General features: G+C 47.8%; 1 protein-coding gene and 1 non-coding gene across 3 annotated transcripts; both read left to right on the top strand.

Annotated features, from left to right (window-relative positions):
* The first annotated feature begins 1,008 nt into the window (after positions 1 to 1,008).
* Positions 1,009 to 20,855, top strand: NPHS1 (NPHS1 adhesion molecule, nephrin). 2 transcript variants are annotated; one of them, XM_065925789.1, is made up of 29 exons: positions 1,009 to 1,512; positions 1,620 to 1,835; positions 1,912 to 2,034; positions 2,203 to 2,331; positions 2,831 to 2,912; positions 3,294 to 3,397; positions 3,586 to 3,713; positions 3,801 to 3,972; positions 4,160 to 4,317; positions 4,581 to 4,725; positions 4,828 to 4,952; positions 6,510 to 6,696; positions 6,920 to 7,049; positions 7,189 to 7,361; positions 7,807 to 7,947; positions 8,044 to 8,184; positions 8,677 to 8,798; positions 9,371 to 9,542; positions 9,638 to 9,794; positions 9,890 to 10,041; positions 11,704 to 11,815; positions 11,899 to 12,080; positions 13,837 to 13,893; positions 16,114 to 16,233; positions 16,373 to 16,397; positions 16,504 to 16,579; positions 16,737 to 16,830; positions 16,932 to 17,047; positions 19,462 to 20,817. In XM_065925789.1, the coding sequence occupies exons 1-29, from the start codon at positions 1,455 to 1,457 to the stop codon at positions 19,591 to 19,593; spliced, it is 3,729 nt and encodes a 1,242-aa protein (XP_065781861.1). In that variant the 5' UTR covers positions 1,009 to 1,454; the 3' UTR covers positions 19,594 to 20,817. The 2 variants fall into 2 exon arrangements, with proteins under 2 accessions (XP_065781861.1, XP_065781862.1); XM_065925790.1 differs by lacking the exon at positions 7,807 to 7,947 and having other exon boundaries at positions 19,462 to 20,855.
* On the top strand, positions 19,007 to 19,109 carry LOC136162126 (U6 spliceosomal RNA). Its single transcript, XR_010661969.1, has one exon. It is a non-coding gene; the product is annotated as a U6 spliceosomal RNA (small nuclear RNA).
* Positions 20,856 to 27,796: the final 6,941 nt, after the last annotated feature.

The raw sequence follows: 27,796 nt of genomic DNA, 5'->3' as shown, positions 1-27,796 counted from the left end.
GTGAACTAGAACTCACAAGACCCGTGCCAAAGCGTTTGCACATTGGGCTCAGGGCTGGTGGCCTCGGACCCTACCTTTCATTCCCACCCACTCTGATTGCCTAGCGCATTTACACCTGAAACACTTATACACACACACACACACACACACACACACACACAGAGCACAAGTTTTCACAGATCACAGTTCACTATCAACTTCCCCAGGCATGTTCACTTACGTGCATTTCACACATGTGTGTGCACATATATATGTACTCTCCCAGTCTCTCACACACACACTTGCACACTCCTCAGCAGAGATTCATGATCTCATTGAGAGGGAGCTGTCTACTCAAGGAAGGAAGAGAGGCTTTCCTGGTGACTCAGTGGTAAAGAATCCACCTGCTGATGCAGGAGACACAAGTTTGATCCCTGATCCAGGAATATCCCACATAACTTCGGAGCAACTAAGCCCCTGTACCATGACTACCGAGCCTGTGCTCTAGAGCCGGGGAGAGGCAACTACTGAGCCCACAGGCCACAACTACTGAAGCCCAAATGCCCTAGTGCCTATGCTCTGCAACAAGAGAAGCCACCATAATGAGAAGCCTGTGCACCGGAACTAGAGAGTAGCCCCCACTATCTGCAACTAGAGAAAAGCTGTCCAGTAACGAAGACTCAGCACAGCCAAAAAATATACAAGTAAAATTATTTTTTAAAGTTTTTTAATTAAAAAAAAAAAGGAAGAAAGGAAGGGACTTGAAGTTCAGGTACCAGGGTAGGAAAAGTAGGGGAGTCTTAGCCCCAGGCTGGGCCCAGCTCTCTGCTCCCCATGCTGTGTTGGGACCTCCTGGGTCTGACCTGCTCCCATTTACCCCTGGCCAAGACAGGCCCCCGGGGTCATGGGGGCTGGGGAGGGACCGAGGAATGTGCCTGGCATGTGCTGACAGGGGATTTCTTGCTCCAGCTGTGCTGGGAGGAGCCCTCCGGCAGAGGCCTGAAGCTGGAGACTCAAGAGTGTGCCTGGGGGAGGTGAGGATGAGCAGTGTAAGGACGAGATCGACTGAATACGGGCCCAGTTCTGCCACTGACTGCATCATGGCTCTCCTGGGCTCACGGGGCCTGCCGGGTTCAGCGGTGAGTCCTCCCTGAGGGGCTGTGAGTGGAGCCCAGGGGTGGGAGTGGCATGAGAGCAAAAAGAGAAACAGAGACTGACTTTGGGGAAGGAGATAGAGACAGAGAGAAAGAGAACCTTAGAGCAGGAAGGAGCGTGAGATAGAATACAGGAGGGAGAGCAGAAGGGGACCTAGGGCAGGAAGAGAGAAATAGAGAAAGAGAAAAAGAGGGAGACAAATAGAAAAAGAGAAACAAAGAGAAAAGTAAAGGGCAGACATAAAGAGGGGCCCAGAGAAAGGCAGGCAGACGCAGGAGGTGGGCGTGGACACCGTGGACACCAAAGACAGAGGACCTGGGATGGCCCTGAGGATCCGCATCAAGGCTGCACTGCTGCTCCTGGGGCTTCTGACGACAGGTGAGTGGGATCCTGGGCCGTGACCAGAGCCAGGTGACCCTCATTCCCACGGCCCCTTCTCCAGACAGACTCTCTGCCCTCTCCTACTGATATCTCTGTGTCCCCAGGCCTGACCCAGGTGCCGATCCCGGCCTCAGCCCCCCGAGGCTTCTGGGCTCTGCCCGAAAACTTGACGGTGGTGGAGGGGGCTGTTGCTGAGCTGCGGTGCGGGGTCCGTGCCCCTGGCAGCGCAGTACAATGGGCCAAAGACGGGCTGCTCCTCGGCCCTGATCCTAGGATCCCCAGTTTCCCGCGGTATCGCCTGGAGGGAGACCCTGCTAAAGGTAGGGGACCAGACATTGAGATCCTGAGCTACCAGCCCAGGCTGACCTTGGCCCTGACCTTGGGTTCTACCCGCAGGTGAATTTCACCTGCATATTGAAGCGTGTGACCTCAGCGACGATGCAGAGTATGAGTGCCAGGTTGGCCGCTCAGAGACAGGCCCTGAGCTCGTGTCTCCCAGAGTGATCCTCTCCATCCTAGGTATGAATGAGAGACCCCCCAGGACCCATGAGTCTGGACTTCCGCCCTCGCCATCTCCAGAGTGGGGGAGTCCAAGCCTCCAACCCTGCCCCCCTTTCTCAGACTCAAAGCCTAAATCCTCATATCCCTCTGGGTGGTTCCAGCTCACCCCAGACCCTTTCTCACCAGTGCCCCCCAAGGTGCTTCAGCTGACCCCCGAGGCAGGGAGCACGGTCACATGGGTAGCTGGGCAGGAGTACACGGTCAGCTGTGTGTCTGGGGATGCCAAGCCAGCACCTGACATCACCTTTCTCTTGAGTGAGTGTGGGTGAACTGGTGGGGGCAGCATGAAGCCCCTGGAGTGGGGAGGGGGTGTATCCCTGCCCAGGGCCTTCCTGAGATGGGATGCAGGAGCAGACGTGGGGAGATGCTGACGCTGGTGTGGGACCCGGTGAGTGGGAGGGGACATCCAGGGCAAGGCACTGAGAATTTTGCATAATTGCTGGACCAGGACTCAGGAAAGAGGCTGAGGCTCCGGACAGAGATATGTGTGTCTTTTGGGGGCAGACACAAGAAGCTGCGGGTGGGTAATACAACCTGGAAAGGAGGGGAGGGGACAGGAGAGGCCCAGGACCCAGTCCTGGGGCCTCCAGAATTCAAGGAAGCCAGAATGTGCAGAGGAAATGAAGCTGGTGTTTCTCCTCCAGAACCAGGAGGGAGGGGACTGTATATCCATCCTGAAGGCTTTCAGGCCAGGTCTCCAGGATCTACCCTGGGGAAAACCTGCCTCTCCTCTAGCTTTCTTGTTAACCCCAAGGTGGACAAACAATTTCCGGTATCTCTGCTAATGTGAATGAGGGGTCCCAGCAGAAACTCTTCACCACGGAGGCCACAGCCAGGTATGGAAACTGGGATGCCCCCCGCTCAGCCTGATCCCCCAAGTTTCTCCATGAAAACCCCATATCCCAGGGATTCATGCATGGGAACTTGGGTCTGGTAGGTACATCTGGGACCCAATTCCCCACCTGGATGCTCTAAAACTTCTTCGTGGGAACTCTAGCTCCAGAGTATCAAGTACAAAGGTTTTGGCCAGGTTTGGGCCTCTGGGACCTCCATTCTTACTGCTGACCCCCAGCTCTCTTCCACGGAGCTCTAGCTCCTAAAGGAAATCACCATAGATACTTAAACTAGGTGCGGGGACCTGGGATCCCCACCTCTGTACTTTGACTCCCCAAATTTCAGATAATAACTGACTTAAGAACCCCAACTTCCCACCCTAGGGTGACACCCCAGAGCTCGGATAATGGGCAGTTACTGGTCTGTCAGGGATCCAGCCCAGCTTTGGATACCCCTATCAAGGCTTCATTCACCATGAATATTCTGTGTAAGTGGAGAACTGAGTCGGCCGTTGGCACTAGGGATGGGGAACAGGAAATGGGGGGCCCGGGGAGCACAGGGATTATGGAAAGCTCAGGTTCTCGAGGGGGAATCATGGGGGTTCAAAGGCAGATTGTGGGGCTTGGAAAGAATGGATGGACTCCCCAGGCCCACTGAGTGACTGTTGCTCCCCAGTCCCCCCAGGGCCCCCCGTCATCGAATGGCCAGGCCTGGATGAGGGGCAGGTGCGGGCAGGGCAAAGCTTGGAGCTGTCGTGCACCGCCCGAGGAGGGAATCCGCTAGCCACACTGCAGTGGCTGAAGGTGAGGGCAGGGGCGGCATGGAGGTGGGGGGAAGGGTGGGGGCCAGGCGCTGGCCCTGAGCTGGCCCAGGCCTGTCCGTGTCTGCAGAATGGCCAGCCCGTGTCCACAGCGTGGGGCACAGAACATGCTCAGGCGGTGGCCCGCAGCCTCTTAGTGATGATCGTGAGGCCGGAAGACCACGGGGCGAGGCTCAGCTGCGAGGCCTACAACAGCGTATCTTCAGGGATTCAGGAACGCGGGGTCACGCTGCAGGTCACCTGTGAGTCCCGGTGCCAGCTGCCCATCTGTCGTCAGTCTGTGCCCCAGGGAACCATCTGTTTGTGCCCCCAAACCATGCCGGTCGGATGCCAAAGCCCTCATCATCTGTCCCCAGTCTCCTGTCTGTCTGGGCTGATCTGTGAGCCATCCAGCCCAGCTTAGGGTCTCTCCTCCGTTCATCCCTGCAGTTCCCCCCAGCGCCATTACTATCTTGGGATCTGCGTCCCAGTCTGAGAACAAGAACGTGACACTCTCCTGCATCACCAAGTCCAGTCGCCCGCGGGTCCTCCTGCGATGGTGGCTGGGCTGGCGGCAGCTGCAGCCCAGCGAGGAGACGGTCATGGACGTGAGGCGGGGGTCAGGCTCCTGGGTCCGAGGGTAGAGGGAGCTGAGGGCACATCTTCCGGATCTGGGAGAGGAGGGGTCTGGCATCTGGGATACCTTGATCCCTGGGGAGTCTGGACTGGAATCTGGGGCCCCCTGGGTCTAACAGATGAGTCGGTGGAGATGATTCATGGGTCCCTGTTGTGACCTGGGCTGGACCCAGGTCATTGGTATCATGGATGGGGGTGCCCTAGTCCCCCAAATCTGAAGCCCAATCCCTGCTAGGGCCTGCATGGTGGCCACATCTCCATGTCTAACCTGACATTCCTGGCGCGACGGGAGGACAACGGTCTGACCCTCACATGTGAGGCCTTTAGCGAGGCCTTCACCAAAGAGACCTTCAAGAAGTCGCTCACCCTAAATGTGAAATGTGAGCCTCCACCCTTGCCCGGGGGTACCCCAAGCCTTTGAGACCCTCAACCTCAGGCCCCAGCCCAGAGAGAAAAGTCACTCTACCTGGCTTTCCCCACAGATCCTGCCCAGAAGTTGTGGATTGAGGGCCCCCCAGAGGGGCAGCGCCTCCGGGCTGGGAACCGGGTGAGGCTGGTGTGTCTGGCCATTGGAGGCAACCCAGACCCTTCCCTCACCTGGTACAAGGTCGGTGCCCAGCAAGAAGTGTTGTGGGGCAGCCAGGAACATGGGGGAAAGATGAAGCTCCTTCTCTCCTCCAGAGTCTAGGGAAACCTGAGTTTCTTGAAGAATACTGGAGATTTTGAGTTTCGGCAGGGAATTGAAAAGACAAACGCCATGAGAATTAAATGCAGTTTTAGGAAAACTGAGGAAATTCTGGGAAAACAGTGAGAATTCTAGAATTAAAGAATTCTGGATCAGGAATGAGAAATCTAGAGAAAAGGCAATAAATTTCATTAAAATTAAAGGAAATTCTGGTGAAACCTTGGGATTCAGGTAAAATGGCTAGAATTTTAGGGAAAGACTAAGAATTCCAGAAACAAAGACAACAGTGGGTAAAGGCTAGAAATTAGGGGGGAAAGACTAGTAATTCTACAGAACATTTGAAAAATCACTAATATGAAGTTGAATTCTTGGGATTGGGAGTAAGAAAATTAAATTCCATTAAAATTTAAGAATTCTGACTGAATTCTTGGAGAATCGTGGGAAACTAGGAATATCCACTAGGAATCTAGTGGAAATTCTGGGGGAAAGAGTAGGAATTCTAGGAATGAAATTCAATTTCATTTTGTTGTTGTTCAGTTGCTCAGTTGTGTCCGACTCCGTAATTCCATGGACGGCAGCACACAAGGCTTCCCTGTCCTTCATTATCTCCCAGAGTTTGTGAAAACTCATGTTCATTGAGTCAGTGATGCCATCCAACCACTTCATCCTTTGTCACCCCCTTCTCCTCCTGCCCTCAATCTTTCCCATTATCAGGGTCTTTTCCAATGAGCTGGCTTTTTGCATCAGGTGGCCAAAGTATTGGAGCTTCAGCTTCAGCATCAGTCCTTCCACTGAACATTCAAGGTTGATTTCCGTTAGGATTGACTGGTTTGATCTCTGTCCAAGGGACTCTCGTTTAATTGGATGGGGAAATGCCAAGAACTGGGGCAGCACAAAGGATTCTAGTAAAGGACTAGGATAATAAAAGGCCATTGGGGGATTCAGAAATCTGTGACCAGGAAATGGAATTAAGGAAAACATTAAAAGAAATCGTTGAGGAAGGTGGGGATTTTAAGAAAAAGAGTTAAGGAGAGGCAAAATTGAAGGAATTCTGGGAAAGGTTTGGGAATTCCAAGGGAGTTTCCCTGTGTAGGAGGTTTGGTAAATATAGCTGGAATGAATTTCGAGGAGTGGGGCTGAGGGTCGGCCGAGGGCACCGACAATTGCAGGCCTCCAGAGAGCAGAGAAGCGGGGCGGGAGTTGGGGGTGAAGCGTGGGACTGGAGGCGGGTTCAGACTGCAAAACCTCGGGGCTCCAGGGGCCCAGTAGGCGGGAGAGATGCCGGGTGGAATCTGCTCAATTCTAGTCCCGATTCCTCTGCCTTAGCCGATGCTCGCCGAAGGGGGCGCCTTTTCCTCATCACACAACGGCTTTATTTATCTGAGCTGGCGGCAGCCCACATAATGGAGACGTCCCAGTGGGGGCGGGAGGGGGGAAGGCAGAGCTCCCCGTGGTCCCCCAGTCAGTCTCGGCCCTTAGGACTCGCGCACCGTGACCGAACCGCGGCCGCCCCAGGAACCACGGCGGGTGCAGCTGGGAAGTGTGGAGAAGTCGGGGAGCATCTTCTCCCGAGAGCTGGTGCTGATCACTGGTCCGTCGGACAACCAGGCCAAGTTCACGTGCAAAGCCGGCCAGCTCAGCGCGTCCACGCAGCTCGTGGTGCAGTGTGAGGGGGCGCGCTGCCGGGCTGGGAGGGAGGACTTGGCTGCGGCGGGGAACTGAGCGGAAGCCTTCCTGGTGGGGCGGGGGTGGGGGCAGCTGGAAGAGGGGTGGATGCCGAAGAGCCAGGGACGCGCTCGCGGCTGGGCGGGGTCTGGGTCCCTACCCGGCGGAAACCGGCCGGTCTCCTGTTCACCTCTGAGCCTCGCTTCTCCCACCGGTTCCCGAAGTCCCCCCGACTAATGTGACGATCCTGGCCAACGCGTCGACGCTACGCCCCGGGGATGCCTTAAACTTGACGTGCGTCAGCGTTAGCAGCAACCCTCCAGTCAACTTGTCGTGGGACAAGGAGGGGGAGAGGTGAGTGCGAGAAACCCCGTCCCTCCCCGGTTCTGATCGCATTCCTTTAGTCAGAAACCTGCCCCCACCCGACTTGCCCGGTACCCGGCACCCAGTACCCAGACTCTGGCTCTGGTCCCGCTCCCCGCCCCGTCCGCAGGCTGGAAGGTGTGGCCGCCCAGCCCCGCCGGGCTCCATTCAAAGGTTCCGCCGCCGCTAGGAGCGTCCTTCTGAGACTCTCATCCCGCGACCACGGCCACCGCGTGACCTGTAGCGCCCACAGCAGCGAGCTGCGGGAAACCGTGAGCGCCTTCTACCGCCTCAACGTGCTGTGTATGTGCGCAAGCCTGGCATTCCTCTTGATTCCTATCTGACCTATATTACAATACTTGGGTTATAATATACAATACAATATAGTACAATATCTGGATACTTTGACTTCCATTCTTAACTTCAGAAACTTTCCTGCTCTTTATCCTGACACTCGACCCTGCACCGATTCTTATCCTGCCCATCCCCCATCTTCTTTTTTTGTCCTGTATCCTAAACCCTGACCTTGACCCGCATCCCGAACCCTGTTTCCATCCTTCAGTCTGACTCTGGTCTCTCTGAACTTAACCCCACACCTCAGCTCTGAACTTAATCGCTCCCTTGTGCACAAACTTAAAATCTCGGGGAGACCTCGACTTTAACCCTTTCTACCTGCACCTGATCTCAAATCCATCCCCGGCCCGAACCTTAACAATCTTGACTCCCCACGGGCCCTCCTCATCCGCAGACCCTCCAGAGTTCCTGGGGGAGCAGGTGCTTGTGGTGACCGCGGTGGAGCAGGGCGAGGCACTGCTGCCTGTCTCCGTGTCTGCCAACCCCGCCCCAGAGGCCTTCAACTGGACCTTCCGCGGCTACCGACTCAGCCCAGGTGCACGGAGGGGGCACGGAGAGGAGCGCAGGTCTCCAGGACTCCCGGAGGGGTTGAGGGCGGATTTAGCAAGCTCCTCACCTTTACTTCCCCCAGCTGGCGGCCCTCGGCATCGTATCCTGTCTGGTGGAGCGCTGCAGCTATGGAATGTGACCCGCGGTGACGATGGCCTCTACCAGTTGCACTGTCAGAACTCGGAGGGCACGGCGGAAGCTCTCGTGAGACTGGATGTACAATGTGAGACCCCTCATCACCGTAGGAAACTAAGGAGCTCTGGGAGCCCCGCCCATCACGGAAGCCCCGCCCACCCAGGGAATCTTGCCCGCTGTGGAGTTTCCTCGTTGTGGAAGCTCCGCCCACCCAAGGAATGTACCAATTCCGGAAACCTCCCCATTCTGGGAGATCCTACCGTGACAGAGCCACGCCCACTTTGGGAAACGTGCCCATTAGAGAGACCCTTTGTAGAATCTCTGCCCACCTATTCCGGTCAGGAAGCCAAGCCCACTCCACACAATTCTTTGAAGTCCATCGAACCTACTCTTGTCACTACAGTGGCATAGTAGACGGTGGGGACAACCTCACTAACACCGAGAACTTTATTCTAAAGGCAGACTTGATCACACTCATAACTTTCCTGGGCACTTCTAAGACACCCCTCCCACCTGGGGCCCTCTTCCACCATGGCCTGTCTGGGTCCAAATGCCTTCCCCAAGCTCCTGCCTTCCCTAGATGCTCCCACCATCCGAGCTCTCCAAGACCCCACTGAGGTGAATATTGGGGATTCTGTGGACATAGTCTGCACTGTGGATGCCAATCCCATCCTTCCTGGGATGTTCAACTGGGAGAGGCTGGTGAGGATCTAACCTTCGATAAATAGAGGTGTGGGCTGGGAGATGTGATTTCTTGACTGTAAGCTCCTCGGGAGGAGGGGGTCACATCTTTATGACTCTATATAACTTTGTAGTTGTCAGGACATGCTCCAACAGCTAACTGTTGAATGGTAAATGGGTAGTGGATAAGTGAATAAATAACCAGGCGGGTGGGGGGTACATGGGTGGATATATGGATGGATACGTGGTGGGTGGATGAGTTAGTAGATAGATGAATGAGTGGATGGAAGAACAGATGGAAGTGGATGGAAGAACGATACATTGATGGATGGGTGGATAGAAGGTTCCAAGCAAGAATGGTTGAGTAAATGGATGGATGAGTAGTTGACTGGATTGGTGACTGAATGGATGGATCCATGCATGAATGGTTGGATAAATAAATGAATGATTGGGTGGAATGACAGGGAAATGTTTTCTTTGCTAGGAAGGGTGATTGTGGCTGGGAGAAAGAGGCTATAGACGGGGACCCAGTTTGAGGGCTAATGGAGCTGGGGCTGGACCTGGGGACAATCTCCCGAGTCTTGAACCTCTAGGGAGAAGAAGGGGAGGACCAGAGTCTAGATGACATGGAGAAGATGTCAAAGGGATCCACAGGGCGTCTTCGTATTCACCATGCCAAGCTGACCCAGGCTGGTGCTTACCAATGCATTGTGGACAATGGGGTGGCACCTCCAGCCCGAGGGCTGGTCCGTCTTGTTGTCAGATGTGAGTAACATCCAAAGCCCTAACTTCAAGGCCTGCCACTAAATCCACATATCATGTCCTTCCATACACCTCATGTTGACCTCCAACCCCTCTAGTTGCCCCCCACGTGGAGCATCCCGCTCCCCTAACGAAAGTGGCTGCAGCTGGGGACAGCACTAGTTCTGCCACCCTTCACTGTCGTGCCCGAGGTGTCCCCAACATCATCTTCACTTGGACCAAAAACGGGGTCCCTCTGGATCTCCAGGATCCAAGGTGAGCCCAGGCTGAACCAGGTAGCACTCCAGCCCTAACTTTGATCCCCCAGCCTCAGTCACCCTCCCTGAGTCCCGGCTGCATCTCCTCTCCAGGTACACAGAGCACACATACCACCAGGGTGGCGTCCACAGCAGCCTTCTGACCATTGCCAACGTGTCTGCAGCCCAGGACTATGCCCTCTTCACATGCATAGCCACCAACCCCCTCGGCTCGGACCACACCAACATTCAACTCGTCAGCATCAGTATGGCGGGAGAAGGCTGGGAGGCTGCTGGGAGGGTAATCCCCTAAGTCAATCCCCTAGTCTCTGGTTGGTCCCAGAATGACAGTATTTCTGAAACCTGAGAAGTGTTTATGAATGAGGATGGACTTTTTGCCTGCTTCAAAAGTCCCAATGGAGACTGGATTTTTAGGGAAACTGACAACAAAGGAAAAAATGGAAGGGGTTTCTTATTGCCCCAAGCCTGGTGGCTCAGTGGTAAAGAACCCACCTGCCTGTGCAGGAGACACAGGTTCGGTCCCTGGTCTGGGAAGATCCCCTGGAGAAGGAAATGACAACCCACTCCAGTATTCTTGCCTGGAGAATCCCATGGACAGAATAGCCTGGCATGCTACAGTCCACGGGGTCGCAAAGAGTTGGACATGACTGAGTGACTAAATGCAATGCAACTGAAAAGTAGATTTTTAGGAGTCACTGGATCTAGGTTCAGCTGTCATCAAGAACTCTCCATCTCTCTGGACTCCTTTTCTCTGTGTTGGCTATCTTGTAAGGCTTCCTAACAGTGGTATGAAAGTACTAGAATTAACATTCCACTGGCTCCCCTTGACTCCCAGCCCATTCCTGAACCAATCAGGTGGTGAAAGGAAGACAACCTAATTGTTGCTCTTGTTGGCCAGACCCAGTCATGTGTCCACCCTACAAGGAGTGGAGTCACTTCCATCAGATGCACGTGGCCTGATAATGTGGGCAAGTGACTCTCCAATGGGTATTCAGTGTTCTGTAACCAGAAGAAATGAGGGGAATGGATATGAGATAGACACAAAAGTCCACTACAAGAAACATGTGTCATACAGTCAATCGTCATCATTAGCGGTGTCTGTATTTGCAGTTTTGCCTACTTGTTAGAGTTTATTCATAACTCCCAAATCAATACTCATTCTGCTTCAGACATTCAGGGGACTGTAAATAGGGGATGAAAAATTTGAGTCACCCAATGAGTACATTTTCAGCAGAGGTGGAACAAGGCGACATTCTGCCTTCTTACAGCTCTCATTTTTTTGCACCTTTGTGCTTTTTGTTAATTGTTTTGCCATATAAAATGGCCCTCAACCACAGCACTAAAGTGCTGTCTGGTGTTCCTAAGCTCAGGAAGGCTGAGATGTACCATTTGGAGAAAATACTTGTGTTTGGTAAGCTTTGTACAGGTGTTGAGTTCCAGCAATTCATTTGATGTTGATGAATCAACAAGGTATATTAAATAAGATGTCTTTAAGCAGAAACAGGCATAATAGAATGCTGCTGCTGCTGCTGCTAAGTCGCTTCAGTCGTGTCCGACTCTGTGTGACCCCATAGCCAGCAGCCCACCAGGCTCCCCTGTCCCTGGGATTCTCCAGGCAAGAACACTGGAGTGGGTTGCCATTTCCTTCTCTGCATAATAGAATATCATGCATTAATTGACTGATGAAAATGTTGTGACTGGAGGCTCGTGGGAGTCTAAGCCTGCATTTCCCTTGGAAGCAATGGCTTGGTATTTGCTAATTGAATGTTCCCAGTGACTTTAGAGAACATAACCACCATGAATAATGAGACTCAACTGTATATTTGAAGTCATTCTTAGCAAGAATCTGGGAGGAATCTTCCACAATCCTTCTGAATCCTCTATGTCCCCCATCTCTTACCTCAAAGGCCGCCCTGATCCGCCATCAGGACTGAAGGTCATGAGCATGACCCCACATTCAGTGGGGCTGGAGTGGAAGCCTGGCTTTGACGGGGGCTTGCCGCAGAGGTTCCAAATCAGGTAGGTCTCTATCATGAAAGGAAATGGTTGTAGTCAATAGGGCCGGGGTACCTGCCTGAATGACTGCCCTCCCTTTGATGCAGGTACGAGGCTCTGGGGACTCCAGGGTTCCTCTACATGGATGTCCTACCACCCCAGGCCACCACCTTCACACTGACTGGGCTGCAGCCTTCTACTCGATACAGGATCTGGTTGCTGGCCAGCAATGCCCTGGGTGACAGCGGACTAGATGACAAAGGGTCCCAGATCTCGATCACCACCCCAGGTGGGAAGGGACATTCTTGCACAGTCTGCAGAATTACTCAGAGACTTATAGGGTGGAGTCGATACTGTTATACCCTTTTTGCTGATGGAGAAACTGAGGTCGAGAGGTTAATCAACTTGTCAAAGCTCTCACAGGTAGAAGGAGCTACATATGAAATTTAAACTCAGGCAGATGAACTCCGGAGACTAGTTTTTGCCATTAGACTATACTGTCTAAATGTGATTAGTGGCACAAGGGAAATTTGAAGAGAATTTGAATTGAATGAAAATGAAAACAAATGAAAATTGTGAGGTGCAGCTAAAGCAGTGCTTAGCAAGAAATTTATAGCATTAGGTTCTCAGATTTTTTAAGTCTTCAAATTGACTAAGTTTCCGTCCTAAAAAGACTAGAAAAAGAAGGGCAATTAAACCAAAAGTAGACAAAAGGAAGGAAATAATAAAGAACAGAAATTAATGAACTAGAAAATTGAAAAACAATAGAAGAAAATAATGAAATCAAAAGCTAATTCTTTGAAAAGATAAATGTTTATAGAGCTAATCAAGACAAAACAGAGAGAAGACACCATTCTTAACCAATATAAGGAATGAAAAAGGGAACATTACTACTGATCCTACAGACATTAAGGGGAAATTAGGAAATATTACAAACAACTTTATGTTAATAAATTCAGCAACTTCAATGACATGGATGAATTCCTTGAATATGAATGAGAACATCTGGACTCTGGTAGACTACTATGGTGCAGTGGCCAATCACACAGAGCCTGGTTCCACCAAACCTGGGTTCAAGTCCCAGCTCTGCAACTTCCTAGGTGTGAGACCTCAGGCAAGTTACTGAAGACTCAGCATAATCTCTGGGCCTCAGTCTGTAAAGATAAAGTGTGTATCCAGTCTCTGTACCTCAGTTTCTGAAAGTCAGGTCTATCTTAGACAATTGTAAGAAATAGATAAATTAATATACCTAAAGCTCTTAGAACAGGGCCCTGTACAAAGCTAGTGCTATGTAGATGCTAATTTAAAGAAATGCCCCCCACTCACTTTTTGTTTACTTTGCCCCATGAAAATTCCCTTTTTCTCTTTTCCCTTCTGATCAGTTCAGTTCAGTCGCTCAGTCATTTCCGACTCTTGGCGACCCCATGGACAGCAGCACGCCAGGTTTCCCTGTCTATTACCAACTCCCGGACCTTGCTCAAACTCATGCCCATCGAGTCGGTGATGCCAACCAACCATCTCAACCTCTGTCGCCCCCTTCTCCTCCTGCTTTTTTTCCCCTTTTTCTTTCTGATAGGGCAGGCTTTTTTCTCATGGAAGTAAGGACTCTTTCCCATCCCTACAGTGTTGCCTCCTCTTTCACTGTCCCAGTTTTCACTTTAAGCAGTAAAGCATAAAATAGTACTATATTCACCTCCCTTGCTCTAAAACTTATACCTATATTAAGACATCCAGAGAACCCTGCGTTTTTAAAAATTAATCCCCCAAATTGACAATTCAGGTTAAAGGAGGCTTCCACACCATAAAGCACTCATCAACAATATATTATTATTATTTTGTTATTAGCATTAGCTTTAGAATGGCTATTAATAGTATCATCATTATAATCAGCAATTTCCAGTTCTCTTTGAAATATTCCTAAAGTCAGAAATTAGTTCCTATATGTCTCAAAACTGGGTTGCAAAGCTTAATAGGAGACGTAGAAATATTTAAGGCTTATCTCAGCTTGTTGATGTTAATTTTCATTCTCCATCTCCACCTCCCAGGTCTAGACCAACCTTCTCGAGAACCCGACTACCAGCTACCCACAGAGCAGCCTGCAGGTAAGTCCTCAATCCCCAGATAGCCCTCTCCCTCTTGAAAACAACTTTCTGGTCTCTAACCCCACCTCCTCTGCCTTATGACTATAGTCCCTTAAGACTTAAGTCTACCCCATAGGCCTGCACTCATATCTGAGCTCTTCCTCTTCCTTGAGTGTGATAAATTTTCTTTTTTCCCAATTTACCTGGATGTGATAAAATTTCTCTCTTCCCTGTGCAGAGCTTGTGTCAGTTGGTTTTTGCTGCATAACAAACTATCCCAAACATGGGCACTTATGGCAACAAACATGATTTCTCATGATTCTATGAGTGGCTGAACAGTTCTGCTCTGGGCTATGGTCAGCTGGCAGCTCTGCTGGAACCTGTTGATCTAGGATAGCCTCTCCTCACTTGTCTGGCAATCTGACTTGTAGTTGGGACATTGGAGATCACGGGGTCACATGTGTTTCCTTGGCTTGTTCACATGGAGGTGGTCACTGGAGTCCTAAAAGCAGCAAGAGAGCACAAGTTCCAATTTATAGGCACTTTTCAAGCTTCAGATTATTTTTTTATTTTAATTTTTAAATATTAATTATTAAAAAAATTGGGGGCCGGGCCATGAGGCATGTGGGATCTTAGCTCCTCGGTCAGGGATTGAACCCACACCCTCTGCATTTCAAGTGTGGAGTCTTAGCCACTGGACCATAACGGATTTCCCTTTGAGCTTCTCATTGTGTCTTGTTGACTGAAGCACGTGGCATGGCTCAACTCAGAGTTAGTGTAGGGGGAAGTCTTAAGACTATGCATGTTAGTTGCTCAGTTATGTCCAACTATTGGTGACCCCCATGGATAGAATGTCGTTAGGCTCCTTTGTCCATGGGATTCCCCAGGCAAGAATATTGGAGTAGGTAACCATTCCCTTCTCCAGGGGATCTTCCTGACCCAGGGATTAAACCCAGGTCTCTTGTATTGCAGGCGGATTCTTCACCATCTGACCCACCAGGAAAGCCCTCAGACTATGCATATAGTGAGACAATCATGACCTTTTTGCAAATAATCAATCCCCTTTAGAGTCTGAGAAGGTTGTAAATGACAGAAATTCAGTTGTTGTTGACAATAAAAAGAATGGCTTGGCTCATGAAATTGAAACTCCAATTGTGGCTGGATTCAGGTACTCAAAATGTTCACCAAGGATCAGTTTCCCACTCTCTCAACTTTGCTTCAACTCTGATTACTTCTTTCTCACATTTTTCTCTTAAGAAGGCAAAGAAGTCCTCCCACACCTTCCACTTTTATTTCACTTCTTAGCAACTAACCCAAGTGTGTCCTAGGTGTTTTGCCAAAAATCTCCCTTGGGTCAAATGCCAGTCTTTGAACTGATCACCATGGGAATGGGGATGGGAACTCTTAACGGCCAAGTCAGGCCATGTGTCCTCCACGGAGTCCTGTGGAGCCAACCAGACTGAGAGCAGAGAGAAATGACTGGCAAAGGAAAATGAGTCCCAGGAGGTGGGGAAATGAGTGCTGAGCAGATGACTGCTGAGAGGGACTTAGTCTTGTCCTCAGGGATATAGCATAGGATTCTGATTTTGTCTGAGATGGAAGTTTGTGCAAAGAGGAAGTCATTTGAGATGAAGTTTGAAAGAAGAATAGAAGCTTGCTTGAGATGAAAGGACATTTAAAGACAGACACTCTACTCTATTCAAAGGCTTAAATGTGTGGGTTTGCCTCAATGATTCTGCAAACAGCCAGTGGTTAGTTTTGTGTGACTGGAGGGTCAGTATTTGGTGGGCAAGAGTGAAGATGTGGGAAGAGGCCAGATAATAGAAGATCTTGAATGCCCAGCTAAGGACCTGAAGTTCCTGCTTGAGCCCATACACGGGGCTTGGACATAGGTAGGATGCACTGCTAATGGCTTGATTTGAGAAAGGAGCCACCTGCTCTGAGATGGCAAAAGGAGTGAACATGTGGTCTTCACAGTGGTCCAGTGGTTAAGACTGTGCTTTCAATGCAAGGGGTGTAGGTTCAATCCCTGATCAGGGAACTATGATCCCACATGCCCTGTGGTGCAGCCAAGAAAATTAAAAAAAAAAAAAAGGAGTGGACATAGAAACCCCTGTCCATCTGCTTCCCTGACCTAGGAGGAGGGCTTTGCTTGGTCAGGCACAGGCTTTTTCAGAGAACCACAATTGAAGTCTGAAACCAATTGTTTGGGCTCATTAAGGGGTAACTTCCACCCCACAGGACCCTCAGAGATGCCCTTGCTGCCTGTACTGCTTGCTGCTGGAGGTCTTTTGCTGCTTTCTAATGCCTCCTGTGTCGGGGGATTCCTCTGGCAGCGGAGACTGAAGCGTCTTGCTGAAGGTGAGAAGAGACCCTTCTCCTGCTGGGACAGAGGTCCAAGGGTGATAGGAACTCTGGGTTTGCTGCATACTGAAGGTCTCCCAGGGCCAAGTGGGCTCAAGGGGTGTATCTCTGACCCCCTTTCCCCTACTTCCCTCAGGCATTTCAGAGAAGACAGAGACAGGGTAAGTGGGGATATTTGTCTGTAAGGAAGACTCGGGAGGAGGTTTGAGGGTGACAGCTGTCAGAGGGTCAATGCCCAACTGCCTCCCCGTGCCACCATCCTGGAAGGTCGGAGGAGGACCGAGTCAGGAATGAATACGAGGAGAGCCAGTGGACTGGAGACCGGGATACTCGCAGCTCCACGGTAAGGAGGGGTGGTCCTGACACCCCACTGACGGAATTGGCTGTGACTAAAACCCCACCAATAGCTTTGGGTTAATCATTGTGCTTTCCAGGAATGATGGAGTCAGAGGATGGAAAACACTTAATTTGTTTTTATTTTGGTGGGTGTGTGTGGACAGGTTAGCACAACAGACGTAGAGCCATATTACCACTCCATGAGAGACTTCAGCCCCCAGCTGCCCCCCACGATGGAGGAGGTGTCTTATCCCCGAGGTGAGTGGTGCGCACAGTGGAACATCCCCTCCCTGCCTTTGATACTCCTGACATCTGGATCTAGCTGTTTGATCATCACTACTCCCCCACTCCAATTCCAGGTCTCAGGGCTCTTGAGGAGGAGAATATGGCATTTCCTGGACACCTGTATGATGAGGTGGAAAGAGTGTACGCTCCATCTCAGGCCTGGGGACCACTCTACGATGAAGTACAGATGGTGAGGAGATCTATATCCACAGAAATATTTCCTAGTTAGTGCCAGAGATCCCCCTCCTACTGCCCGTATTAGTTCAGGTAAGCTAGCTGCTATAGCAAAGAGGCCTGGCCATAATCCAGTGGCCAAAACAAGACAGTCTGTTTCTTTCTCACGTAGCAGTCAGAGGGGAGTGACCGTGCTGCACATGGTTATTCTGCAACCCATGTTCTTTCCATTGTGTTCCTCTGCTATCCTCTAGTGAGTTGAACAAGTTTACATGGATGGGCCAGTTCCCTGGGGGTTTCAGCTTGTGGGAATGGGAAAAAGAGAGCATGATAGAGGCATGACCCTGACTTATGGTTCAGGCCCAGAAATGTACACACTGCTCTTATTCCACTGGTGAGAATATGGACATGGCCACACCTTAACTGCAAAGAAGGCTGGGAAATGCAGTCTACTTGGCAGCTCTGTGCCCTACTAAGATTCTGTTACTGTGGAAGAAGGAAGGTGTGTATTTGGTTGGATAACTAGCCATCTCCACTATACTGGTTACAGCAGAGAGATGGAGAGAAATACTTTTTTGACCCACTCAATGGAAAAGTCAAGGGATAGAATTGTCTTCAGGCCCACCCAGAATTTCCTCTCTTAAGACAATCCCTAGCAAATCCAGGTTTCTATCCTATTAGATTATCAACCTTCAGAGAAGGAGAATGCCTCTTATCGAATCACTCCAAAGCCCCAACTCGGACACTTAGTGGTTTAGCTTGGTTCACATAGTTGTTGCTGAATGTTGCTGGTTCACTGAGGCAGGAGATAGAATATATACTAGTTGGACAAATCTGGGGCAGTGTCTACGCATGGCATCTGGGATTAGAGGCCAGCCCCACTCAGTGCCCTGAACTGAGAGTGGGAGAGAGATGTAGAACCCAGAGGGAAATGAAGATGGTGGCTGGGCAGGCACAAACCACAAACAGGCACCTTGACCACCAACTAAGCCCCACCTACTGGCTCTTGACTTTCTGTGTGGCCTTGACTAATGCTCTGGCACCTGTGGGCCAAAGACTTCCTTCTGTAACTTCGTTCCCAACGGGGCACCGTCCTCCCTACCACTGTGGAAATCGCGCGGTGCTGTCCATGGTACTGAACACATATGCCCTCTAAAAGCACAGATAGAGCTGCACACTTTTTCTGTAAAGGGCTAGATAGTAAATATGTTGGGCTTTGCAGGAGATAGTGTCTTCCTAAAAACTACTCAACTCTGCCGTAAAAATAGCCATAGAGAATACATAAATAATTACGACTCACTTCCAATAAAACTTTTATTTTTGGACACCGAAATTTGAATTTCATATAGTTCTCACATGTCACAAGTATCACTCTTTTTTAACAAATATTTCTCAGCAATTAAAATATGTAAAAAAATATTCTTGGGCAATACAAAAACATGCAACGAGCCATATTTGGCCCCTTGCTCTAAAGTCTGCTGATCAAAAACAACAATTTTCTCCCAAACCTAAGGCAAAGCACATCCTCAGTAAGGACCACCCTACAGGTCTTTTATCTCTTCTATTTTGATGAGACAGTGTTTTGGATATTCATAAGACCAACAGGATCAAGACTCACATGGCACAATTCCCATAACTGGTGGTGGTGTTGTTCTGTTGCTAAGTCGTGTCTGACTCTTTGCGACCCCATGGACTGCAGCAGGCCAGGCTTCCCTGTCCTTCACCATCTCCCAGAGTTTGCTCAAACTCCTGTCCATTGAGTTGATTATGCCATTCAACCATCTCATCCTCTGTCTCTCTCTTCTCCTCTTGCTTTCAATATTTCCCAGCATCAGGGTCTTTTCCACTGAGTTGGCTCCTCACATCAGGTAGCCAACGTATTGGAGCTTCAACCCCAGCATCAGTCCTTCCAGTGAATATTTAGTGTTGATTTCCTTTAGGATGATATCGTGGGCTCGTTAAAAGTTTCACATACTTGCTTCAGCAGCACATGTACTAAACCTGGAATGACACAGAGAAGATTAGCATGGGCCCTGTGTGAGGATGACATGCAAATCTGTGATGCGTTCCATATTAAAAAAGAAAAGTTTCACATGTCTGACATTTAAATTGCTTTTTGACATGAAATCATGAGTTATCTTGGATTTGCTTGAAAAGAATTCCAGGTAGTGGGGGCAAGGGATGAGAAGATAGAGATAAAGATAAATCAAGATTGACCAAAAGTTGATACTGTTGAAATTAGGTGATGGGTTCACAGGGGTTTATTATAATCACTATCCTCTTTGCATATGTTGGAATTGCCTTTATAAGTAGAAGCTAAAACATTTTTCTTTCCTGTGAAGTAGAGCAGAAAGGTGTATCCCCCAGAGCTGCAATCATGACTCACCCACAGCATCTCTCTATGGTTCTAACTCCACCTTTGCTTGTCAGGACTCCTGTGACTTCCGCTGGCCTGAGGACAGATATGAGGATGCAAAACGAATCTATGATCAGGTGGCAGGAGATCTGGACCCTATGGAACCTGATGCTATACCCTTTGAGCTGAGGGGACATCTGGTGTGAGAATCTCCTCAACACCCTTTTCCTACACCTGCAAGACACAATATGCCCATTGTCCTTTTTATTCCGGGCGAGGCTGAGCTTGTTAAGTGAGCTCCATTGGACACAAAGGGACTGGACTTTTTCAGGAGGAGAGGTGGAGGGGTGTGTGTAAGTGACAGATGGTTCAAGCTGGTCCAAGTATCAACAAGGCTCCTCCTAGGCTTGGTTTTAGAGTTCTCTGTAGGGACATCTCAATAATGAAAAGATACTCTGAGTGTCTTTATGCTTTTTAAAGTAAAAATTTTAGAAGTGGGAAAAGACATACTAAAAACTCAGTTCATTTTGAGTTCAACTAAACCTGAAATAGCTAATAAGTGGAATTTATGAGCCATTATTATATCCTACTTGTTTTACGCTTTTCCACAGTTATCTACAACACAATGTATAAACTATGACACATATATACATAAATAGACTCTATAGAAAATAAACAGACTTTATTGAAAAGCTGTACTCAAAAGAATTCATACTGTTGGTTTTGCTCATAGAAATTCTAGAACAGGCAAAGCTAATCTACAGTGACAGAGCAATTAGTGGTTGCCTGGGGCCATGAGAAGGAACTGACTACAAAACAGTATGAGAAAACTTTTGAGGGGGTGATAGAAATGTTCTATATGATGACTGTGGTGGTCAAAACTCACTGAACTCTATGCTTAAGGTGGGTGTATTTTATGGTACATAAATTTACCTCAACAAAGGTGACTTAAAAACAGGCACCATAGGGTCTTTCCTGGTGGTTCGGTGGCTAAGACTCTGTGCTCCCAATGCAGGGGGCCTGGGTTCAATCCCTGGTCATGGAACGAGACTCACAAGGCCACAATTAAACATCCCACATGCTGCAGTGAAGATCGAAAACCCTATGTCCCAGACCTGGTGCAGTCAAATAAATAAATACTTTTTAAAAGGCACTATAATAAAGCCTGTTCATACTGTTCATGGGGTTCTCAAGGCAAAAATACTGAAGTGGTTTACCATTCCCTTCTCCAGTGGACCACATTATGTCAGAAGTCTCCACCATGGCCCGTCTGTCTTGGGTGGCTCATAGTCTCACTGAGTTAGACAAGGCTGTGGTCCGTGTGATTAGATTGGTTAGTTTTCTGTGATTGTGGTTTTCAGTCTGTCTGTCCTCTGATGGAGAAGGATAAAAGGCATATGGAAGCTTCCTGATGGGAGAGACTGACTGAGGGGGAAACTGGGCCTTGTTCTGATGGGCGGGGCCATGCTCAGTAAATCTTTAATCCAATTTTCTATTGATGGGTGGAGCTGTGTTTCCTCCCTGTTATTTACCTGGGGCCAAACTCTGGTGGAGGTAATGAAGATAATGGTGACCTCCTTCACAAGGTCCCAAGGAGGCACTGCTACACTCAGTGCCGCCAACCCTGCCTCAGGCCACCGCCGACCCACACCTCCCCGGAGACTCCTGGACACTCATAGGCATGTCTGGGTCAGTCTCTTGTGGGGTTGCTGCTCCTTTCTCCTGGGTCCTGGTGCACACAAGGTTCTGTTTGTGCCCTCCAAGAGTCTGTTTCCCCAGTTCTGTGTAAGTGCTGGCAGCTCTATGGTGGGGTTAATGGCAACCTCCTCCAAGAGGGCTTATACCACACCCAAGTCTGCTGCACTCAGAGTCCCTGGCTCTGTGGCAGTCCACTGCTGACCCATACCCCCACAGAGAGACTCTCAAACACAGTTCTGTCTCAGTCCCTGTAGTTTTTTTGAGTCCTGGTGCGCAAAAGGTATGTTTGAGCCCTTTGAGTGGGGTATGGGGTTTGATGTTGATGTTTGGGGAATGAGGGTGAAATGTATTGAAATTCTTTGTGTCCATCTTAGAACTTTTCTGTAGACCTAATATTACATCAAAGTGAAAGTTAGGATTTTAATTTATTTTATTTTAAGATTAAAAAGTACATTGCAGGGATTTCCCAGGTGGTCCAATGGTTAAGACTTCACCTTCCAATTCAGGTACTGCGGATTCTATCCCTAGTTGGGGAACTAAGACCCCACATGCAGTGTGGCCAAAAAACCAAAACAGAAAACAGAAACAATATTGCAATGAATTCAATAAGGACTTTTAAAATGTAAAAGTACACCTAAGATTTTTAAAAGTACAAAGTAAAGGTTTATGACAAAGTCATAGAGGCAAAGAATAGGAAGTACCACTGCGTCTCATGGGTTGTGCAGATCTGACCAGTTCTTCTTATCTTCCCTCTTTCTCATCATCTCTTATCTGCATCCCTCAGCAAATTCCCCTCATTCTCTCCTTATAGATACCTAGCTTCCCTCTTTGTCCATAATTACTGCTTGTCCAGAGACTGGCTGCCCCAGTTCAAGAGCACCACACGCTTGCCTGACTCTGAACTGTGGTGCCTTTATTCCACATTCCATACAAACCAAATTGGATGGGCTCAAGTTAGGTTAAGAAAAGGAAATCATGGGGAAATGAAGACTATCTAGTACTGGAAGAAAATGAAAATACTACCTATCAGAACTTGTGAGAGGCATCAAAAGCCGAATTTGGGGGGAAAATTTATACACTTAAATACGTATACTAGAAAAGGAGAAAGCCCCAAAGTTATGAGGTGACTATCTTAAGAAACTAATAAATGAACCATAGAATAAACCCAAAGAAAGAAGAAGGAATAAGAAAATTAAATCAAATAAATGAAAGGAAAATGCAGATTCTTGTTTAAAAATCCAGAAGTATGGTCTTTGAAACTAACAAAATATACAAATCTGACTACATAGAAAAGAAAGTCATTAGGATTATGAATAAAAAAGGTGATAAAACTATGAAAAGGAAGGATTAAAGATAAAATAAAAGAAAGATTTCCCTGGTGGTCCTGTGGTTAAGACTCTGTGCTCCCAATGCAGGGGGCCTGGGTTGAATCCCTGGTCAGGAAACTAGATCCCACATGCCTTAACTGGAAAAAAAAAAATCTCGTGTGCCGTAAGGAGAACTGGGGATCCCAGGTGCCACAACTAACAGCCAGGGCAGCCAAATAAATAAATATGTATTTTAAAAAATAAACTAAGAGAAAAAAGTAAGAGCTTTCAGTCCTAATGGTATTTTGTAGGCTAAAGCAATCTCAAAGACTACACGAGTGTGTGTGTGTGCATGCACATGTGTGTGCTGGGTGGAGAGCCATGACACCCCCCCCCCCGAGGTAAGGTGTCAGAACCCAAGCACAATGAGAGGGTTGCCTAGTGCAGGGTCTTAGAGCCCTGGGGTAATGCAAAGGGCTAGTACCTGGGACAAGGGAGGCAGTAACAGTGGGAAATCAGTTAAATACAGAGGGCTTCATAAAAGAAAATCAATATATTTATGACAGCCGATTTCTCATTATCAGAGAAGGGAACTTGCATGGATCAGATTGCATCATGAACCAAGGATAGTGGTTAATTCATTCTGTGTGCCTGAGGACAGGAAGAAAAAAGAAAATCAAAATTCAACAAAAAATGGTCAGGAAAAAGCATGTGCTCGTGGAAGTGTAAATCAATACAACCATTTTGCCAAACTGGCTGTATCTACTAATTCTGAACACACACATACCCATGCATGCATGCTCAGTTGCCAAGTCATGTCTGACTGACCCCATGGACTGTAGCTCATCTCGCTCCTCTGTCCATGGGATTCTCCAGGCAAGAATACTGGAGTGGATTGCTATCTCCTTTTCCAGGCCATCTTCCTGACCCAGGGATCAAACCCACGTCTCCTTCTTTGGTAGGCAGACACTTTACTGTTGAGCCATCAGGGAAGCCCAATGAAATTGTGTATTCATCCAACAGTTACTATGACAATGAAGATAAATGAACTACTGACTGACAACATGGCTGAATCTCACAAACACAATATTGAATCCAAAAGACTCAAAAGAGAATATACCGTATGATTTCAACTCTTTAAAGTTAAAAAGTCAAAACTGATTTATGGCAAAGGTGGTTTCCTTTGGGGGAGAGGGAAACAGTGACTTGAAAGGGACCCAAGGAGGGTTTCTAGGGGACTGATAATGTTCCTTGACCTGATTGCTAGTTACAAAGGTGTTGTCACTTTCTGAAATTTATCACACTGAATACTGGTGATTATATGCATATTTCTTTCTCTGTATTATACAACATTAAATTAAAGTATATCTCATAGATGGTATTATGATTTTTCTGATATGCTGAACAACTCTTGGTACCATTCTGAACAAACACTAAATTATATTTGTCATTCTATTTATGATACAGTTTCATTTCAGAAAAAGTATACTTTAAACCATCCCCCAAATATGCATGCATGTGTATTTGTGTTATATTAATTTTAGATAATTATAAACTTTTCTTTGTGCCCATGTGAATGCTTTTAAAGATCTTTTCAAGTTGTTGAGGATGCAGACGCAGTGTTCAGGCTGCCTAGACCCTGGCCTCTGAATGTCTGTTGTTGTTCAGTGGGTAAGTCGCGTCCGACTCCTTGCAACCCCATGAACTTCAGCATGCCAGGCTTCCCTGTCCTTCATCATCTCCTGGAACTTGCTCAAACTCATGTCCATTGAGTCAATGATGCCATCCAACTATCTCATCCTCTGTCGCTCCCTTCTCCTCCTGCCCTTAATGTTTCTCAGCATCAGGGTCTTTTCCAATGAGTTAGTTCTTCACATCAGGTGGCCAAATTATTGCAGCTTCAACTTCAGCATCAGTCCTTCCAATGAATATTTAGGGTTGATTTCCTTTGGGACGGATTGATCTCCTTGCTGTCCAAGATCCTCTCAAGAGTCTTCTCCAACACCACAATTTGAAAGCATTAATTTTGAAAGCATTAATTCTTCCGGGCTCAGCCTATGGTATGGGCTCAGCCTCCACAATGCGGCAACCAAGAACGTTTGGGCAATTTCCCGGAACTCCCACCAGGGGGCAGTACCGGCCCGTTTGAGAAGAATCAATATAGCAGAAGATTGGTTGTGTATTGGGATCTGGAGTTCAGGGTGTCTGTGTCAGAGAGTGTCCTCTGCATGGTGTGGTCTCTGAGCCCCAATATTAAAGGCGAAGTAGCTGTGTAGGGCATCGAGACGTAGAGGACCCCAAGAATACAACGTGGGAAGGGATCTTCCTAAAATTGAGGCTGGAGAATAACAGGCAGTGGTAGTTGAGGTTGGTGAGATGGGCAAAGATATATTATGAAGGATTGTAGTTTATCCTCTGGGAGACAGGAAGCTACTTAACAGTTGAAACAACAACAGATAAACAGCATTTATAAGCTGTTTCCACGTGCCAATCTCTTTTCTAAGTTTATGTATTCTCTCGCAGAACCATCAGAGTCACTCATGAGCTCAGTTGTTCTGTCATCCAGGGTTTATTCACCCTTTTCCGGGTGATATGCAGTCTTTTCTTGGGAAGCATCAGTGCCTAGGTCCCCTACTTCGGACATGTTTTGTACCAAGCCCCCGCTGGAGCTCCACCAATAGGCATACCTCTCAGAACTGGCCAACCAGAGTGTCTAATTTTCCAAGCCCAGTGATTGGCTTAGGGTTCACCAGGTGGCCCAGTCAGAGCCAATGAGAGGACTCTGAGGACTGGTCTCCCACTTAGAACTCTGCCCTGCCTCTGAGCTAATACTAAAGCTTCTTTCACTCTCACCTTGAGGGACCATCACCCACCGAATGACAATCTGAGAGCTTCACTTAAGCTCCTCCAAGGCTACTGGAAGCTTCTGTCTTAGGACAGACCTCAAGGTTAACTACAGATGAGACTTCCCATTTCTCATCCCTCTTGCTCAGTAACCCTAAATAATTCACCCCTAGTTCTGGATTGCCCCATCTTGGGGCAAATCTTGGGTAAGTATCAACATATCAGACTGATAATCTCATCACCACACCTCAGTGCACCCCCCACATCTCTACCCTGGGTGAAGAACTAAATTCTCCTGATCGGTTAACACAATGTCAGAAGTCAGAGAGTGGATTTTATTCCTCCTGCTAATAGGAAATGCCTCCTATTTCCAAAATAAGAAATAGAAGACAGCCACACACATCACTAGTTCAATGTAAGTGTGGCTCACCTATGCCTAATTTGAGAAAGGAGCAAATTATTTTCTCGGTTCAATAATCTCCTTCTATCACCATTAACCTTTGAGATCCACAAATGAAAGCAACTCATCTGCTGTTTGGTCCTATCTCAAGAATAAGCAAGTGGTGGGGGGAGGGGGGAGTAAGACCTGCCAACTGAGAAATAAAAAAAATATCTTCTCTAGGGACTTCCCTAGTAATCCAGTGGTTAAGAATCCCCCTGCCTATGCAGGGGACACGAGTTCGGTCCCTGGTCCGATAAGATCCTACTTGCCGTGGAGCAACTAAACCCCTGCATCACAGCTACTGAGCCTGTGCTTCAGGACTGTGAGCCACAATTACTGAAGCCCACACACCCTGGAGCCCGTGCTCTGCAGCAAGAGAAGCCCGTGCACTGCAGTGAAGAGTAGGTCCCTACTCGCCGAAACTAGAGAAAAGCCTGTGCAGCACCAAAGACCCAGCATAGCCAAAAATAAAGAAAGAAAATGATATAAAAAATTCTGTTACCCTTAAAAGGGTATAAAGAGAATGTTATGACAACTTTGTGCCAAGGGCTTTGACAAGTTAGATGAAATGCCAATTCCTGGGAAAATACAACATATGAGAGCTAACCCAAGAAGCAATAGAAAATATGAAGAGACCTATATTTATTAAAGAAATTGAACTTATTATTAAAATCCTTCCCACAAAGAAAGCTCCAGGATCAGATGGCTTCACTGGTGAAATCTACAAAAAACTAAAGGAAGAAATAACACAAAAGCTTTCAAATTTGAGATATAGTTATATGTGCTGAGATGAGCATAATCCTTCAAAATACATTAAGTAAAAAAAAGTCAATGTGCAAAGGGACAAATAATATTTTCTCACTTATATATAAAAAGGAGTTATATAGGTGCATTTTTATGCACAAACTATCCTCTCCAAGGATACCTCATTGCCTTGGAGGCATGAAATTGAGGGACTGAAATTGAGTAGTTGGAGAAAGACTGTTTCACTTCCTTTCCTTTTGTGCTATTTTAATTTTTAAATAATTTTTAAAACTGTACATGTAACTAAAAAAAAGTTTAAGGATATCCCTGGTGGTCCAGTGGCTAAGACGTCGCCCTCCCAATGCAGGAGGCCCAGGTTCCATCCTCCGTCAGGGAACTGGATCCCACATGCCACAACTAAAGGTCCCAAGTGCTGCAACTAAGACCCGACACAGCCAAATAAATACTAAGCAAACTTCCCCACTTCCATCTTGATAGTGGGCGGGAGGGAAAATAGAATATAGTTTAAAACCCTTACAATATGAACAACTGTGAATCATTATCAGGTTATGAAAAAAGGGCACAGAAGCCCCCATGAGACCCCACCTGGTTACAACTCCTCTGATCCCTTTCTGATTTTGGTGATAATGATTTCCTTGCTTGTCTTTTCTTTATAGTTTTATCACCCATGTATGTACCCATCCCCCCACACACTATATTGCCATTTCATTATCCCTGCGTTCAAGTTTATTGACTAGAATTAGACAGCATGTCCTGTTTGGCGTCTGGTTTCTTTCACACAACATGTGTGTGAGATTCATCCATGTGGTTGTATGCATCAGTAGTTTATTCTTTTTTCATTGCTGTATAGTAGCAGCAATCTACCACAGTGTGTTTCTCCATTCTCTGATGGAAATTTGGGCAGCTTCCATTTAGGGCTATTGAAAAAATACTGTTGTGAACATTTCTTCCTGTACATGTTTCCTGATGTCCATGTTCAAGTTCTCCAGGATATATACTTAATATAGAATAGATAGGTTAAAGATTGTGTGTATTTGCAAACTACACTCTCTCCCACTTTAAGATGAAGCAATTGCAACGAGAGATGTTTAATAACTTTCCCAAGATCACAAAGCCACACTGCTTGGCTCCCAGAGCACTCTGACTTAATACCCACTGGCATATGATGGGTGCCTAATAATTGTGAGCTGTTATGCTGAGGGTCATCGAGGTTTTGAGGGGGGCTTTCCTTTCCTGTCCCCGTTATTCTGAACTATGTCCCTATAAGTTAATAATTAACTGCCCCTCAAGGAGTCTGTGATCCTAAAGATTTGCCTTTCCCTGGCTACTGTCTGGTTAATCAGTCACTGTCCC

The sequence above is a fragment of the Muntiacus reevesi genome, chromosome 2 (genome assembly GCF_963930625.1).
Source record: "Muntiacus reevesi chromosome 2, mMunRee1.1, whole genome shotgun sequence".
Lineage (NCBI taxonomy): Eukaryota > Metazoa > Chordata > Mammalia > Artiodactyla > Cervidae > Muntiacus > Muntiacus reevesi.
Note: the sequence above shows the minus strand (reverse complement) of the source record. Positions and strands in the feature narration are given on the sequence as shown.

Excerpts from the sequence above, each read along its gene's own strand:
- NPHS1 (XM_065925789.1), top strand. The coding sequence starts at position 1,455 with ATGGCCCTGAGGATCCGCATCAAGGCTGCACTGCTGCTCCTGGGGCTT. Across the intron at positions 8,799-9,370 it reads TGTTCAACTGGGAGAGGCTG|GGAGAAGAAGGGGAGGACCA; the intron begins GTGAGGATCTAA and ends TTGAACCTCTAG. Across the intron at positions 12,081-13,836 it reads GATCTCGATCACCACCCCAG|GTCTAGACCAACCTTCTCGA; the intron begins GTGGGAAGGGAC and ends TCCACCTCCCAG.